At 53.4% G+C, this 16,281-nt stretch overlaps 4 protein-coding genes across 9 annotated transcripts in view; 3 read left to right on the top strand and 1 right to left on the bottom strand.

Moving 5' to 3' along the window:
• Window positions 1–6: 6 nt before the first annotated feature.
• Window positions 7–857, top strand: LOC114059102 (bile salt-activated lipase-like; the record flags this gene model as incomplete). Its single annotated transcript, XM_027887141.1, has 3 exons — window positions 7–44; window positions 290–493; window positions 722–857. Coding segments are annotated over 3 exons (378 nt in total), but the record flags the coding sequence as incomplete, so codon positions are not given.
• Window positions 826–1,581, top strand: LOC114059080 (bile salt-activated lipase-like). Its single transcript, XM_027887099.1, has 2 exons — window positions 826–919; window positions 1,371–1,581. The coding sequence occupies exons 1-2, from the start codon at window positions 885–887 to the stop codon at window positions 1,573–1,575; spliced, it is 240 nt and encodes a 79-aa protein (XP_027742900.1). The 5' UTR covers window positions 826–884; the 3' UTR covers window positions 1,576–1,581.
• A 676-nt stretch (window positions 1,582–2,257) lies between these two features.
• On the top strand, window positions 2,258–11,261 carry GTF3C5 (general transcription factor IIIC subunit 5). 3 transcript variants are annotated; one of them, XM_027887132.1, is made up of 12 exons: window positions 2,258–2,398; window positions 2,969–3,194; window positions 3,571–3,769; window positions 4,393–4,588; window positions 4,940–5,044; window positions 5,563–5,677; window positions 6,342–6,422; window positions 6,890–6,987; window positions 7,622–7,704; window positions 8,002–8,144; window positions 8,790–8,951; window positions 11,164–11,261. In XM_027887132.1, exons 1-11 carry the CDS (start codon window positions 2,258–2,260, stop codon window positions 8,945–8,947), a joined length of 1,545 nt encoding a protein of 514 aa, XP_027742933.1. In that variant the 3' UTR covers window positions 8,948–8,951; window positions 11,164–11,261. The 3 variants fall into 3 exon arrangements, with proteins under 3 accessions (XP_027742933.1, XP_027742934.1, XP_027742932.1); XM_027887133.1 differs by lacking the exon at window positions 11,164–11,261 and adding an exon at window positions 10,480–10,932; XM_027887131.1 differs by lacking the exon at window positions 11,164–11,261 and having other exon boundaries at window positions 8,790–9,439.
• RALGDS (ral guanine nucleotide dissociation stimulator) overlaps window positions 10,115–16,281 on the bottom strand; it is a 55,778-nt gene continuing 49,611 nt past the window's right edge. For 2 of the 4 annotated variants that reach the window (XM_027887129.1, XM_027887127.1), the window contains exons 7-18: window positions 16,026–16,241; window positions 15,808–15,911; window positions 15,378–15,462; window positions 14,597–14,674; window positions 14,415–14,501; window positions 14,097–14,129; window positions 13,733–13,854; window positions 13,490–13,585; window positions 13,156–13,357; window positions 12,572–12,931; window positions 12,322–12,436; window positions 10,115–12,159 (exon numbers count right to left, since the gene is read on the bottom strand). In XM_027887129.1, coding sequence (XP_027742930.1) covers window positions 11,984–12,159; window positions 12,322–12,436; window positions 12,572–12,931; window positions 13,156–13,357; window positions 13,490–13,585; window positions 13,733–13,854; window positions 14,097–14,129; window positions 14,415–14,501; window positions 14,597–14,674; window positions 15,378–15,462; window positions 15,808–15,911; window positions 16,026–16,241 — 1,674 coding nt within the window. In that variant the 3' untranslated portion in view covers window positions 10,115–11,983. The remainder of the gene's footprint in view (window positions 12,160–12,321; window positions 12,437–12,571; window positions 12,932–13,155; window positions 13,358–13,489; window positions 13,586–13,732; window positions 13,855–14,096; window positions 14,130–14,414; window positions 14,502–14,596; window positions 14,675–15,377; window positions 15,463–15,807; window positions 15,912–16,025; window positions 16,242–16,281) is intronic. The other 2 variants (XM_027887128.1, XM_027887130.1) reach the window with 2 other exon arrangements.

Below are 16,281 nucleotides of genomic sequence, written 5' to 3'. Positions count from 1 at the left end.
GTGGATTTACCCGCCATCAATGGCCCACTGAGGAAAATCTCTGCGTGAGTGGGAGAGGCTCTGAAAACCCTCAGCAGGAGGGATCTTCTCTTTAATGTGGCTCCCAAACTCTGAGCACTTGGACTTGAGCAGACAGGGCTCGACCTCCAAAACAGGCTGTCACTCCGAGCCTGGGTGCCCAGGGCTTGTGTTGCTGAGCCCAGAGCCTTCAAGAGAAAGAGCTAGGCAATGGGCCTGCCCCACTGGAAGCTGCTGGTCAGTAAGTAGTTGATATCACTTGTCTTTTCAGGGAACAGGTCTATGATTTGATCAAAGGGCTGACCGTGGACAGGGGTGAGGCCGGAGCCAACGCCACGTACGGTATCTACACCCAGAGCTGGGAGGAGAACCCGAAGCAGGAGGTCATGAAGAGGACAGTGGTGGACCTGATCACTGACTACATCTTCCTGGTTCCCACCCAGTGGGCCCTGAATCTGCACCTGCAGAACGCCCGGTGAGCAGCTCTGCCCTGGAGACACTGCAGGTGGGGGGTAGAGGGTGAGGGTGAGAGTCCAAAATGACCCAAGGATGTTTCCTCCTCAGACCACCTCATGTGAGGTGATGCATGTGAGCATCTCCTACAGCTGAAACTCTGGCCCTGATGGTATTTGGAACGTGGTTATGAATCTGCAGCCCTTCCTCTGCTCTCCCCTTGCTTAGCCAGTCTGTTTTATTTCCCCAGGAGTGGCAAGACATACAGCTACTTGTTCTCCCAGCCGTCCCGCATGCCCATCTACCCCAGCTGGGTTGGGGCAGACCACGCTGATGACCTGCAGTACGTCTTTGGCAAGCCCTTTGCCACTCCTCTGGGCTACCTGCCCAAGCACAGGACTGTCTCCAAGGCCATGATCGCTTACTGGACCAACTTTGCCAGGACTGGGTGAGTGATTCCTGTTCCACATTTGTGGTTTGCTGTGACCCTTCAGCCTGCTGCCTTTGTCCAGTAACTTCTCAGGATCATTCCCCAAAGCAGAGTGTTCTCTGCCTGTAATTCTGTTCTGAGCTGGGCTCTGTGTCTCCCAGTGGTGGAGTTTGCTCTGGGTCCTCCTCATCCATAACACGCCTGAGGAGAGGAGGAGCATTTTCAGAGCTTGTGAACTCTGCTTACACTTAATGATGGGGTGCATTCCTGAATCCAGGTATTGATAACTGGAATACCAGGAATTAAGCCTCTGTGTGAATTCCTATTGCTTGTGCCAGTGTCAGACTCTCTTTGCTCTCACTTAAAACCTCACTTGAACAGACAGGTTGTGGCCAAATGTCTCAAAACCGCTGGGTCCCCAAGCTGCCCAGATAAAACTGAACTTGTGTGTGACTCCTTTTTTCTCCAGTGATCCCAACAAAGGGAATTCGGACGTGCCCGTTTCCTGGCCAGCCTACAGCAGCAAGGGCGCTTACTACCTGGAGATCAACAACAAGATGAACAAGAAGTCGGTGAAGAAGGACCTGAGATCCCGGTTTGTGACCTTCTGGAACTCGGTCTATCGGAGCCTGCCACAGGTTGCCAACATCACCCAGTCGGAGTTAATGTTCTGAACCTAATAAAAATCACCTTTTAGAGATAGTTCATTAAAACCTTGCTTGTAACTGAGAGCCTGATTCTCCTTTTGTCGGCTGTGACAGGATTTTGTCGCTAACGTTAAGGTCAGGAAGGAAGGGACATCTGTGGTCAGTGAATGTCCCCTGATCCATAACCCAGCCATGTCCTGGGCAAGCAGCTCCTGGGGCAAATTAACTCCTCAGCTTAAATTAACTCCTCATACCCTTCGTCTGCCACCTCCCGCGGCACCGAACACTGGTGGGATGAAGGCTTAAGTTCTTAGGAACCAAAGGCTTATTTTAACGGGAATTGACAACAGATTCCTTGCGTAACTTCAAAACTCATGACTCCAAAACACTCTCCAGCAGTCACCGGCGTGACTTTCACGCAGCACAAGCGAAAGGGTGTTTGTGTGAGCTGCCTGAGTGTGTGCTCAGTACCGAGGGCTCTCGGCCCTGTGGGATTCCTTTCCTTCATTCCCCTTTTAACTCGGGGCAGGACGGGGGACAGAACACCCCACGGGGGCGGCGATCCTGCGCGGGTTTAGGGCCACGGGCTCGAAGGAGTTCGCGGCCGCCCTCAGGGCTCGCCCTTCGCCCTCAGGAGGGCCCTGCCGGAACCTCCGTGCGGCGGAACCTTCGTGCCGCGGTGCGGGGCGCGGGGGGCGGCGGCGCGGCCATGGCGGCGGGGCCGCTGTCGGGCTCGGCCGTGCTGGAGCTGCCCCGGGCGCCGCGCCTCGTGTGTGTGGAGTACCCGGGGCTGGTGCGGGACATCGGGGCCATGCTGAGCACGCTGGGAGGAGAGCAGGGCGTGTCGCGGGTGAGCGGGGCTGTGGGGCAGGTGGGGGGGGGGGGGGGGGGGGGGGGGGGGGGGGGGGGGGGGGGGGGGGGGGGGGGGGGGGGGGGGGGGGGGGGGGGGGGGGGGGGGGCACCCCGGGCCTGGTCCCGGGGAGGTGGGTGAGGCGGTGCCCCCCGAGCAGGGATTTGTGAGGTGTCGGGCGCGATCGTAAAGCTCCAGAATGGTTTGGGTTGGAAGGACTTTAAAGGCTATCTCGTTCCACCCCCCTGCCACGGGCAAGGGACACCTTCCACCAGCCCAGGTTGCTCCAAGCCCCGTCCAACCTAGCCTTGGGCACTTCCAGGGATGGGGCAGCCACAGCTTCTCTGGGCAACCTGTGCCAGGGCCTCCCGACCCTCACAGGGAAGGATTTCCTCCTAATATCCAGGATATTATCTCTCTCATTTATTTATTTATTCCTAGTACCCGGGATGGGAGCAGCTGCAAATCCCACGTGTTGGCGGGGCAGGGGTGGCAGTGTGTGGGGCTGGCACAGGCAGAGGGGCTGTGTGGGTGGGATGCTCACAGAGCTGTGTCTGCCCTTGCTGACAGATCTACGCAGACCCTGCCAAGAGGCTGGAGCTGTATTTTCGCCCCAAGGACCCCTATTGCCACCCCGTGTGTGCCAACCGCTTCCCCACCTCCACCATGCTGCTCAGGGTCAGGAGGAGGAGGAGCAGGAAGAAGCAGCAGCTGGACACCGAGGAACAAACCCAGCCAGAAGTCCAGTTTGAGATGGAGATCCTTGGGATTGTCACCACTGTTTACAAATTTCAAGGTAAAATGCTTGGGTTTGTGTCCGTGTGGCTTAGAGATGAGGATGTTTGATGGGAAAGGGAAGTGTTTGCCTTTAAACAACTCAGAACTGGAAGGAAAATCAAGTGTTTTTGCTATATAAACCTTTGCATAAACTTAGCAGACTCTTGCTCCTGAAATGTTAGTGTGAGAAATATTGTTAAATATTCTGATATAATTAATATTTTTATATTTATAATATTATATAATATATTGTAAGATATATTATTATAGTATATTGTATATATAGTATATTATATAGAATTATATATATTGTATTATATTGTGATGTATTATAATAATATAAATATTCATATAAATAGTGAACTCCACAGTGTTTTAACTTCTGTTTCTCCCAGGAATGTCTGATTTCCAGTACCTGGCAATGCACTCTGGTCCTGATGGCAAACCAACCTCCATGTATGACAAAGTCCTGATGCTCAAACCAGAGAAGGAAGAGTTTTTCAACAGGGAATTACCTCTTTACATCCCCCCACCAATTTTCTCGCGCCTGGACACTCCCATTGACTATTTTTATCGTCCAGATATTCAGCACAGGTCAGTGCCTTTACATCATTCATGAATGTCACCTTTTTAAGCTGAAGATGACTGGTGCTCTCCCAGCACACCTCACACCATGTGGGATGCAGGGACACCTTCCTGCCTGCTCCCAGAGGGCAGGGTTTGCAGGAGACAATGCCACGTGTTCCTGTCACCTGTGGCTGCCTGGCCCCGGTTGGTTTTGCCAGAAGAACAATCTGTGAGATCTCCCACAAGAAACATCTTTCATTTTCTCACCGGTGTCCTTCATCTGCACCTTTTAAAGGAAAAGGAATTTCTAGATTGAGCTGTTATCTGCATTTCCCTTATTGCTTTGCCCCTGCATCACTGAGTAGCTGCAGTAGCTGCAGGAGGGCAAATGCAGAGGGTGAAGCCTTTAGTGCTCAAATACATTTCATGCAGATCAGGCCCAGGTGCCTGAGGTGTTTTGTGCCAGAGCACCTCTGTCAGTGTGCAACTGGATGCAGCTTGGAAGGGTATCTTTAATATTAATGTTCTTTCCTCAGTGGTGTCATGAGAGCCTTTCATGGTACCAGGATGTGATGAGGGAGGTTAAACCAAAGTTAAACCAGCCCGTTGCTCACCTGACTGAGTCCCTCCTGCCTTTCCCTGTTCCTTAGGGAGGGATACAGCAACCCCCAGGTGTCTGGGGAGCACCTGATTGGCCTCAGCAGGGCCCGTCGCCCACACAATGCCATCTTTGTGAACTTTGATGATGAGGAAATCCCAGCTAAACCACTGGATGCTGCTGTACAGACCTGGAAGAAAGTGTGCAACAATCCTGTGGATAAAAAGGTGGAGGAGGAGCTGAGAAAGGTGGGTGCCTTATTCCTGACCTGAGCACTGTGCTGCAGCAACCTCTGGAGGAAAAACTGCATTTTCTCTGAATTCCTCAGAAATTCTTGGTGATTTTAACTGACTGATACAGCAGGTTTCAGTAGATGCTGCTGACACTGCTGTGTTCAGTTCAGTTCTGCAAATCAAGATTTGAATCTGTAGGTGACTCAGTTAAGTTCGTTTTTGTGCCACGAGTTCTTCCATTGCTGTCCCAGCAGCTCATACTGAGGGGCTAAAGGCACTGATACTGAACTAAATCCACTTGGAAAGCTGCTCTGCCATTGGTGACCCCCTTCCCACTGTTCTGTGGTTGTTTCTGTGTCATTTTAGCTCTTTGAAGTCCGCCCTGTCTGGTCCCGGAATGCAGTCAAAGCCAACATCGGTGTCCACCCGGAGAAGCTGAAGCTGCTGCTGCCATACCTGGCCTATTACATGGTGAGTGGCACAACTGTGAGCAGGGGAGCAGCAGCTGGGTGTTCCTGCTCCTTCACCACCTCTGAGGTCCTACCACTAAGTACCTGAGCTTAATATTATGTAAAGAGATAGAGGGAAGGAAAGCCTGGCTTTGGAACAGAAGTTAAAGCCAAGGAGGACTCAGTAACTGTTTGCTCCACTGGTTCTGATCAGCTTTGCAGGTCAGTCAGACACCCCAAGTGATTGTCCACCTGGATATCGTAGCAGAATTTTTTCCACAGAAACACCTGACTGTGACCTTGCAGGTTAGTTCATAAAAGCACACAAATATTTGTGTTTTGATGCACTGATTGCCCATGTTCCAGTGGGTACAAATAAATACTGGCACAAAAGTGAGGAAAGAGCTGGGAAAAGAAATAATCTTTGGGCAGTGAGGGGAATATTAGAACTTTCCAAGAACCTTTGCACCCCTGTACTGAAGAAAGTGCAACACTGTGCTGCTTTTCTGTAACCATCTTCCCCCATGTGTGTTTATGCAGTTGACAGGTCCCTGGAGAAGCTTATGGGTTAGGTTTGGGTATGACCCCAGAAAACACCCTGAAGCAAAGATTTATCAAGTACTGGACTTCCGAATTCGCTGTGGAATGAAATATGGTAAAAGGGCCCAACCCACAGAGCTGCTCTCTCTGCTTTCTGGTTAATCCTGGTAGTACTTTTCTTTTTATGTGTCTTTCAAACTCTTTTGCCATATTTCTGCTCTGATGATGTCTGGTTTTTTGAGCTCCTTGCTTACTGTAGTTGTCTCTAAACTCCTTTAACACTTTATTTCATAGTATGCAATATGTCTTTCCTCATTTGGCACATTCCAAACTCTTGACTTTCCTCCTCCGTGTGTCCCAAGCCCAAGTGGGTGTAGCAGACCATCCTCCCCTTTGCTCAGGGAGGCACTGAGCAAGAATTCTGGTGCTTCCATAGTAGCTTTCCCTTAAGGACCTCAGCATCCTGTGCAGGATTTTGGGTCTCAGACCTTAGACACGGGGGTACCCCTGCTCTGATTTTGCAGAGGGCAAGTTGAGGAAAAGGAGTTTCTGACATCTAATAAGTCCATGAAAGGGCTGGCATCCACTCATTGACATCAGGTCACGTTTTCTTTCCAAGTTAAAGGGTTTTATTGATCTCTTCTCCCAGCCTTGCTAAAGTCAGCATATCCCAAAGACCAGCCTGCCTTTCCCACACCAGCCCTTGTGTTACTGAGCCAGGGATATTCTGCAGGGTGCTTGCCCTCAGTTCATTACTGGTTTTCCTTTTCCCCCTCTAGGTTATGCCCCTAATGACATGCCTGTGAAAGCAAAACGCAGCACCTACAACTACAGCCTGCCCATCACTGTCAAGAAACAAGGTATGCTGGGCCAGCAGAAGGGCTGCCTGGTCTTCTGGGTCTGTGTGTACCCCACCCTGTCACAGATGATGAAGGGTCTTCCTCTGTTCTAGCTGAGCCAGAGATGGAGCTTGTTTTCTCCTGCTGGGAAGTGGTGTGGGAGTCTTTGAAGCATGTCTGGCTGAGCCATAGTGTCTGTTAGCAGGCAGGAGGGAGTTCTGTGCTCAGAATGAGTGGTGATGGTGCAGAGAAGAGGGAAGTTCTCTTTTCTTTGCCAAGGGAGAGTAGAAAAGGTTAAAATTATGAACAATTACGCTGTGGAAAAACACGACAAACCAGCACTTTCCCTGTTACTGCCCAGTGGCATCTCTGAAGAATGAACAAAACCCATGCAGCCATAGTTGCTGGGTTGGTCTGGTTTTGTTGAATCAACAGAGAGAAGTGACAGTCCAAGGTTGTACCTAACAGGACTTTGTTCTTCCTTTCAGTCAGTCACACAGTCAGTGTCCACGACCTCAAACAGGGGCTGGGTACAGCTGGTGCATCTGGGGCAAAAAAGCCCCCCTCCAGCAGGTATAAACTGAAGGTAAGCATGACTCCTGTTTACTCTAGAAGTAGCTCAGTGAAATGGGGATGTTTCCTGGTTTATCAGTCGTCAGGGGGACAGCTGTGAGCGAGCTGATGTCCTCAGGTTTGCCTGGGAAGCTGCTGTTTGTTCCTGGCACTCCAGCACTTCACCTGCTGTGCACTGAGTGTATTTCTTACATGCTACGAGGTGGGATTGGTGCTCTCAGCCCCAGTGTGAGGTGTGAGGAGCATTTGGCTTCAATTGATAACACTGGAACTTCATGGGCGGCGCAATGCAAAAAATCACTGTCTTTTATCAGGTCATGCTGCAAAATCCAGCAGGGTGGAATAAATAAATGAGTCTTGCTCCTCCATTTTTGCTAGAATAAAACCCCTGATGCAGTGTTATGCAGTGACAGGCTGCAGGTTGAAGAGGTGAAGTGTGCTCTCTGCGCAGCAGTGCTGTTGGTTCTATGGCTGCAGGGAAATTTTGGGGCATTCCTCATCCACATGCAGACATTCCTTAGAACTGATTTGTGTTGGAAGTGCCTTGTTCTTTAATCAGCCCATCAGAAGTACCTTTCAGTTCCCCCAGAGCTGTCCTGTTACACCATAAAATGCACATGAATCCTTTCCTTCTTTCCTTCTTCTAGGAATCCATCTACATTTTCCGAGAAGGAGCTTTACCCCCATATCGACAGATGTTCTACCAGCTCTGTGACTTGAATGTGGAGAGGTATTGCACACTGGCTGTTGTGTGGTTGTGTTAGAGACAGATTTCAAAGCCTCTTGCTTGTACCCTGTCCACTCACCCCTCTCCCCTTGACCAGGAATGTCAGAGGTTTTTAACTTCTGAATAAAAGCAGAACAGACTTTTCACACATTAAATTCCTTTCCCATATGACAATTACCCGGATAACCAACTATGCTATTCCAGCTCAGTGAAATGGCACTAAGCCATTGCCTGCCTCATTTAAAGCCCACACCTGAGTGCAGAAGACTAATGTCTCCTTCCCTTTTGCTGCGTTTTCAGCCTGCAGAAGATCATCCACAGGAATGATGGCACAGAGTCGGAGTGCACGGAGCGGGACGGGTGGTGCCTCCCCAAGACCAGTGATGACCTGAGGGACAGCATGTCCCTGATGATAAAGCAGATCATCAGATCCACAAGGCCTGGTAAGGATGCTTTGGACATCTCTTTTACTGCCTTCCTGATGGTGTGGAGATGTTGTGGGCTGAGGGGAGGATGGTGAAGTCAGCACTGGGGCAGAGGCTTTCCTGTATCTGCCTCCTCCTTTATGCTACCCCTCGTGTTCTTTGTGTTGTAGCTGAGGCTGTTCTGCAGTGTGAATGTGGGTTGGCATTAGGAATGACTGGAAGTAAAGGTTTTCTATTTCATCTTCCCAGTGTCACAGCCTTCAGGTTTTCAATGTCTTTGCACAGTGATAATCAAAATCTTATTCTTACTGATGTATCTGTTGGTGACATTTTACTTTTTATTGACATTACTGATTGAATAAGAAGTGAGGAAGTTGTTTGTGCACGATGCTGGGCCAAAGCAATAATATCCCCGTGAATTAGGTCAGAATGAGCTGGGAGACGAGGCACAGCACTGCAGCTCTGCTGCTGTTCTGCTTGCTTTCCTGGAGAATGAAAAGGATTGCTTTGGGCTTGATCAAATTCTATTGAGATGTGCAACATTAGCTGTGCCCCTGCAGCTTCTGCCTTCCTCTCACATGTTGTGTGAACTCCACTGCAAATGCCCCCAGGTTTCACTGAGAGAGGCATCACATTGTCCTTCTTTCTTTCTTCCCAATTAAGCTCTTTTCTCAAATACAACAAGCAGTGAAGACTGCAAAGAGCAGCTGGCATACGAGTCTGGAGAGGATGAGGAGGATGAAGAGGAGGAGGAAGAAGATTTCAAGCCTTCTGATGGGAGTGAAAATGAAATGGAGACAGAGATACTGGACTATGTGTGAACTGGCTGCTGTGGCCAGAATTGTCTCTTGCTCCTTGAGAGCTGAGGGTTCAGATCCATGCCCAGGATCTGGGAAAGCAGAGCTTGTACTATGATGATGCCACTCTCTCTGCACTGACTGCTCGTGGCCATGGATGTTTGGGAGTCTTTGCCTACATTTTCATAATTGCTGGCTAAGAAAGCCTCCAGCAAGCTCAGCAAACACCCCAGAGTGAGCCCAGAGTCCAAACCAGCTGGTAATACACCAGGATAGAGGAGAAGCTGCATTTCCAGATCTCTCCACGTGTGGGAATTGCACTCTGTCCAGGTTGGTGGCTGTGTGGAAAATGGAAAAGGTGCCTGAGGAGATGCTGGAAGAAGCATTCCAGTGTTACTGGAGCCCCTAAGGCAGGTTCTGCCCTTCTGCTTGTCCAAAGGGAACGAAAATACTGTGCCTGCCTTCAGCACTGAGCATTGCCAGCCCTCTTGGAAATAAAGCCAGCAGTAAAACACAGTCTGATTGTGAATAATGAATAATTCCCTTCCTGGGATGTAGTGGATGTTGTCCTCACTAGCTGATGCACTTCTCAGTCCTGTTTTGACTTCCCCAGTAAACAAGGACTGAAGGCAGCTGGCAAAGGGGCAGAGCTCTACATTCACTGTGTCTGGCCACTAGTCTGGCACTGCCAGCTGGAATGTTCCCACCTGGGCACAGAAATTAAAGATCTGCTGGCATTTTCTGGGTCTTGTGCATTCCCCAATGTGTTACAAGCACACCTGAAGCCAAGCTTTCCTTTGTAACAGGAGGAGTAAGGCCTCCTCCTCGTCCTCCTGCATTGAGGAATGATGCCTCAAAGCCAGGCAGATCCCTCTCTCCAACCCTAAGGACTGGTGCATTTGCTCTTAAAGCCACTGCTTGTAACAAAAGGAGTAAAATCAGCAAATTGACACTGGAAAATGCAACAGGCCCAACTCCCAGGTTCAAATGAATAAGGTTCATTTGAAAATCATGCCCTGGGCCCTCAAACAAAAAGCCTGGTTTTCTGTTCAAACACAAAACAAAGCTCAACTCAGCAGGGTGAACGTAAGGTACGAACTTCCCCCCACCCCAGTCAGATCCACCCCTTTCTCCAGGAAGCTGCTGGCATTTGGGGGAAGGAGGCCAGGCCAAGGCCTGCCTTTGGGCAGAGACATTTGAGCATCAGTATTTTATTGCAAAGACTAATTACATTGCTGTGTACAAGTCACACCCGGCAGTGTGTCCTTCATTGAAGTGGTACAAAATACATATGGTACAGCCAGTCCCTCCAGTGACACTGGGCTGCTGGGGACACTGGTGGGAGGGGAGGGGACAGTCCCAGGGTGGGCAGGAGCTGGCAGAGGGAATTTGGTGTCCGAGGGAAGGGGCTGAGTTTTGGGCAGGGTGGGAGGCAGGAGGCTGCCCCTGCGTCAGGGAGCTGGGAGCTCCCATCATGTGCAGCAATGGGCAGTGGGGACAGGGGGCTGGGGAAGCCACACTCACACCCCAAGCAGCCTCTTCCCCACCTGGTGCCAGGGACCTGCAGCCCAGCTCCTGTCACCAGCCCTGGCCCCTGGAGCGTGGTCCTTCTCCTGGAGCCGAGGAAGGCACCCCACCCACCAGGCAGCTCCGACGGACGGGAAAGAGGAAAAGATCTGCTGGAATGAAGCGCTTAAAAAACAGAGATAGAGCCAGGAGCAACAAAAGGTCCCCCTTTGGTTAGTGTTTCCTACAATGATTTAAAACAAGCAACTGCCCCTGCTCAAGCAACTAGCGGTAGAAATTTGGGAGGGGGGGACTGGCGGGGTCTGCACCCCATGAGCACAGCAGGGCAAAGCTGCTGCTGCCAACGTCCCTCCCAGCAGCCTTAAATACCAGGGTGGGGACAGGAGAGGGACTGGGCTGCAGGGCACAGGGAAGGCTGGATTAGTAAAATGTACAAGTTTGCCTCTTCTATTTACAACCAATAAATACTGAAAAAAAAAAAATCAGTAAACCTTTTTGTTTTATACAAAAAAAAGTCTCATTGCTGCTTCTCCCATGGTCAGTGTTTGAAAAAGTCCGGTTAAAGCCCAAGGTGAGTGGCACTTTCTGAGGGTCAGGCAGTGGCAGCCGGGGCACCCGGAGCATGCTGAGCTCTGCAGCTCCTCGCTCGCCCACGCAGACCCAAAATCTCTTATTTACACAAGTTCAGAACTTTGCTCTCCTCCCCCTCGTTAGGCTGGCAGCGCTGGGGGCACGGCCTGAAGCTTCCCCCGACGGCAGAAGAGACACTGGCATTTTGATCTTTGGTGCAAGTTTGAACACGGGCCGTTCCAAGTCCAGCTGGAGGAAGCGCTGGATCGGGAGAGGAGCGAGACCACGCAGGCTTCCAGCTGTGGAGAGCACAGGGTGTCCACTCCCCCATGGCACAGACACAGCCCTCCTCCACAGGGCTGCACCTTCCCAGCCCGAGGCATCCGTGGCTTCTCCCAAGGGAAGGACGGGCGGAGACGTGCGGTGGTGGCGATGCCGGCTATCCCAGGGAGGAAAGACGTGGAGGTAACCAGCAGGAAAGCTGGGGAGGAGAGCACTGCTCCGGGTGGGAGGCTGTGCAGCCCCAGGGTGGTGGCTCGTGCTCTGCTCCTGTCCAACAGCCCCTCTGCGAGTCGCCGCTCCCCGGCTCGCTCGGACACAAGGCACCTACGGCAGAGGCGGGCTCCAGCTCTGGGCTGGCTGGGGCTGGACGAGTGTCGCACCGTGGAAGGTTTAAAAAAAATAAAAGAAAACAAAAAAAAATAGAGATATCCCCCTGCTGCTGCCTTCCTGGGTAGGAAAAATTGACCTGACTGGAATGGGGGCTTGTGCAGAGAGAGGCAGAGGCCGACACCAGTTGTCCAACAGCCCGGCTCGGTGCGGGAGGAGGGGGATGCACGGCCGTGCCCCCAGGCAGGGGTTGCTCATCTCGCCGTGCGGGGCGGCACAAGGACCGGCCGCGGCCAAGCCCGGAGCAGCCTGCCCCCAAGGCCCCGTCGGTGATGGGTGGCAGTGGGGCTGAGGCTAGAAGATGCCCTTGGCGATCTTCAGGCCCTTCTGCTTCATCCTGGGCAGGGTGGAGCTGGAGCCGTGCTTGATCTTCACCCCCTTGGAGAAGCCCCGCTTCTTGAGCACGAAGTCGTAGTTGGCGGCGGAGTTCATGGCGTAGAACACGTTGGCGTTGTCGGGGATCTTCAGCTCTGAAAGCGAGCAAGGATGGAGGTCAGTTGGGCACCCTATCCCTGAAAGGGACCTGAGAGTTGTCCCCCTCACCATCACTTCCCAGCCCAGCTCCGACCTGGTGCCGCCCAAGCTGCAGGGCTGCCTGGCCCCAGGAAAGCTGCCCCCACCCCAGCACGCACCTCTCTCCTCCGAGATGATCTGAACGAGCTCGTAGTCCTCAGGCTGGTCCCCGTCCAGGTTGTGTTTGGCCATGGCCTTGCGAATAACCACCGGGGTCTTGTCCTGGCTCGTCACCTGTGAGCCCAGAGCTTTATCAGTCCAAGAACACTGCAAAACCCTCCCAATAGTGTCTCCCCCCAAACACAAGCCATGCCCCTATCCGAGCAGGACAAGCCACCCCTCCCTGTCACCATGGGGCCTTGTACTAACCAGGATGCTCTTGTACATGTTGCCGTTGTCCACAGCCAGGCTGACACGGATGATGCAACAGTCGTCGACCTGCTGGTTGTAGAGGGGCAGCGAGAGTGAGGAGTAGCTGGAGATGCCGGAGACCGAGCGCTTGTGTGTGCGGGAGGCCGTCACCGGCGTGGAGGAGACAGAGGAGGAGGAGGCACTGCTGGAGCCTGAGCCGATGCCTGACGTGTCCAGGGAGGAGAGGGAGGTGGATTCCCAGAACTGGAGGGCAGGGAGGAGAGGGGATGCGGAGGACACAGTGGGTTTAGCTTCTCCATCGGCCACAGACGGGGCGTACCAGCGCTGGGGGAGGGAGGCCAGAGGGATCTCACTGACCTGTGACAATGGGGGACCGACACAACTACAGCCACCTGAGGCACGAGAGCCTTGCCACGCTGCCGGAGCAGCAAAGGGCAGGGGCCTCCCTAACCCCGGCGGGTCAAAAACAGCCCTCAGGACCCCCCACCTGCCCCCCCAGCCCCAGCGCTGGGGCAGAGGTGGGGCAGCCCCCACACAACAGCTGCACCTGCCTCGGGTGGACCTCAAAAGCTGCCACGTACCTTCTTCTCCTGGCAGTCAGGCGACTCGGGGATGAAGCTGATGTTGATCTCCTCCACGTCGGAGCTGCTGGAGCCGGCAGAGGTGACACTCACAGAGTCGGTGGTGTCCCCACTGCACAGGTACTGCCCACACTTGAGCTGGTCAAAGGATTTCGAGTGGGAGCTGCCGCTGGCGCAGGGCTCGGTGCTCGGTGGCTGCCGGCTGCCAGGGGAGACGTGGGCCAGGTCAGAAGGGAGCAGGGTGAGGGTGCCTGTGGCTGGCAGGACCACCTCCACCTCAGCCAGAGGTGCCCTGCACTGGCCCCCACCTCCCCCATGGGACAGGCAGACTCACTCGCTCCATCGCTTGATGATGCCCGTGTTCTTCTTCGCCTTCAGAGTGTTGCTGGCTGACTCTGACAGCGGCTCGATCTCACACGACAGCCCGTAGCTGGGAAGGGAGAGAGGAGGGTTTGTCCTGTGCTGCCTCGAGCACCAGGGAGGCAGAGCAGGGAGTGGAGCGCGGAACAGCTGCCAGGGGAGACGAGTGGTGGGACCTCCCGATGCACCAGAACGACCCCAGACCCCACTCACTCACCTCTCGGCCTCGCTGAGCCGCTCCAGGCTGTGGAACCAGTCCACAAACTGGTCCTCCTGCGTGAAGCTGTAGTTGTTGCAGGCTGACTGAAGCAGCTTGATCTGGGCGATGACTTCGAACTCCTGTGGCAAAGGGAAGCCATGAGACCACATTTGTTTGCCAGCCCCAGCCTCCTCCACACACAGCCCAGCCCCACGACTGCAGGCAGGTATGAAAGACCAGAATCCCCTCCCCAAAAGTGAAGAACATGGCAGTAAAAAAGGACAGAGATCAACCCCAAAGTGACTGGCACAGCCTGGGCTTGCACCAGGTCAGTCTTCTCCTTCCCCCCACTGCTGTGTAGCTGCCAGGGCAAAGCTCTCACCTTTCTTCTCTTCTCAAAGTTGATCAGCCCACCCTGGAAAAGAAGGAGATGAAGGTCAGCATGGAGCAGGCAGAAAAATATTGCTCCCATCCCTCCCTGTCCCTGGCTCACTATCACTGCAGTGTGGGTGTCCCTGCCAAGAAAGTAGCCCATTTCCATGGGCTGACAGGGGTGGATGTGCAGTGTGGGATGCAGGATGCAGTGTTGGATACAGGATGCAGTGACGGATACAGGACACACGGGGGACCAGCTCTCCTTCTATCAGCCCAGGAACTGGGAGAAAAGCAAGGAAGGGGAGAGGAGGGAGGAGGTACATACATCCAGGAAATCCTTCATGGCAGTGTCCAGCATCACCAGGTCCGTGAGGAAGGTGCCAAGGTAGGGAATGGTGCCCTGCATCACGCCCTGTGGGGACAGAAGGGACAGCAGGGTCAGCAGAGCTGGGACCAGCCTGGGCAGATGCCGGGGAGGGGGCACAGGGGTGGCCCTGCCACACTCACCATCTCTCGCTGCTGCTGCTGCCGCTTCTGAGCCCTCTTTGGGTTGATCTCCAAGGTGGCAAATTTTGATGTGCCCTCCTGGATGGTGGGGAGAGGTGGAGATCAGTGGGGATCCAGCACAAGTGGGAAACTGCACTAATATCTGCTAGCTAAAATTCACACCCACTTTTATTGGTACAACTTTCCTTGTAGAGGGAAAGAGGGATGAGGGGAAAAGGAGGAAATCAAAGCTGTTTTATGGCTCAGAGGGAGGAGAGGCTTAGTGAATAGGCACTGCTGCTCTCATTTCCAGCTCTGAGTAAATGCCTCCTCAATGGGATGCTTTGTTCCCTTTTGCATTTTGTGTCCTCTCAGCCCTCAAATCAGAGCTAGACTGGGATCTGTGGAGAGGCTCCACACAGAAGAAGGGCATTTTGGCTGCAGCCTTTCACCAATCCCACCACCCCACCTGGAATCAAGAGGACTTTGCACCGGGCTGTTAAAATGCAGCTGCCTCTGGGGAGGAGCTGTCACCTGGTGCTCTGGATCCCATCCCACTGCTTATCTCTGTTGGCTGAATTGCTCTGCCAGCTTCAGGCAATGAGCTTTGGGTGGAGAAGCAGAAAGCCCAGCCTGGTCCAAACCCCCTGCCTGCTCCCCAGCCTTGGCACACCCATGTCTGCGACTCCAGCAGCTCTGCCAGGGCTTTATCCTTGTGGCTGGAACACCGTGGAAACTTCTATCAGCATCAGCCTGAGCTCCCTGCCAGAGACAGGGTGACGTGGGTGCTGCTTCCCCTTACCTTAATGAGGAGCTCCCGGCTCAGAGAGTGGTTGTTCTCGTCGGAAAAGATCTCTGAGAGCTCATGGAATGTGCGGAAGCTCTCCCTGCTCAGGGGGAAACAAGGGGGAAAAGTCAGCAATGCTGCCACAGTGGGATTTCCTCCTCGGGCTCCCTTCTGCTCACCCAAATGACCCCTCCAGTTATGCTCACAGCTCCAGCTGGGCCTTGCTGTTCAGGAGCTATTCCAGGGTGTTTCACACAGAAGAAGGGAAAGTGCTGACGCTTTTATTTTCTCGCCCTCCTTAGGTCCCTGACACCTTACGCACTGGGTTTTGGGCACACTCCAGTGCTGGAGCTGAGATGATCCCATTTACACATTCAAGGGCCAGAGCATGACCTTCCCCTTGGAGCCTCCCAGCACCCCCAGGGGCCCAGCAGGAGCCACTTACCGCAGGACCTCATCCCATGTCTTCTTCAGCCGGTGGACGGCGTTGCACTGCAGGGCCGAGAGGATGGCTCGGAGGGAGGAGAAGTTCTTCAGGATGCGGCACTCCTGGGAACAAGGAGACGACAGGACTCGGCGTCAAAAAGAGCTCAAGGGTCTGCTGTGACTCCAGCACAGCAACACCTCAGCCCTTGGGCAGGGGTGGGAGGTGAGCTGTCCTACCCGAGCCACCTCGATCCACCGCTCCACCACTTTCGCCCTCTGCTGTGGCTTCAGGGACCGGTCCCCGAGGCAGGTGGCAATGACACAGTTGGCCACGCTGTTGAACTGGGAGACTGTGGCGCGGATGGTGGGAGCCAGGTGCTCTTTGCCCTTCTTGTCTCGCTGGGACCAGATGCAGCCCAGGCAGTGGTAAGGCACCACCTTCTTAAACAGCTCCTGGAAGAATAAAAGGGATGGAGATGGGTCTCTTTGGGTT

The sequence above is a fragment of the Empidonax traillii genome, unplaced genomic scaffold (assembly GCF_003031625.1).
Source record: "Empidonax traillii isolate 1590-97213 ecotype Southwest subspecies unplaced genomic scaffold, ASM303162v1 scaffold204:size1584377, whole genome shotgun sequence".
Classification (NCBI taxonomy): Eukaryota; Metazoa; Chordata; class Aves; order Passeriformes; family Tyrannidae; genus Empidonax; species Empidonax traillii.
Note: the sequence above shows the minus strand (reverse complement) of the source record. Positions and strands in the feature narration are given on the sequence as shown.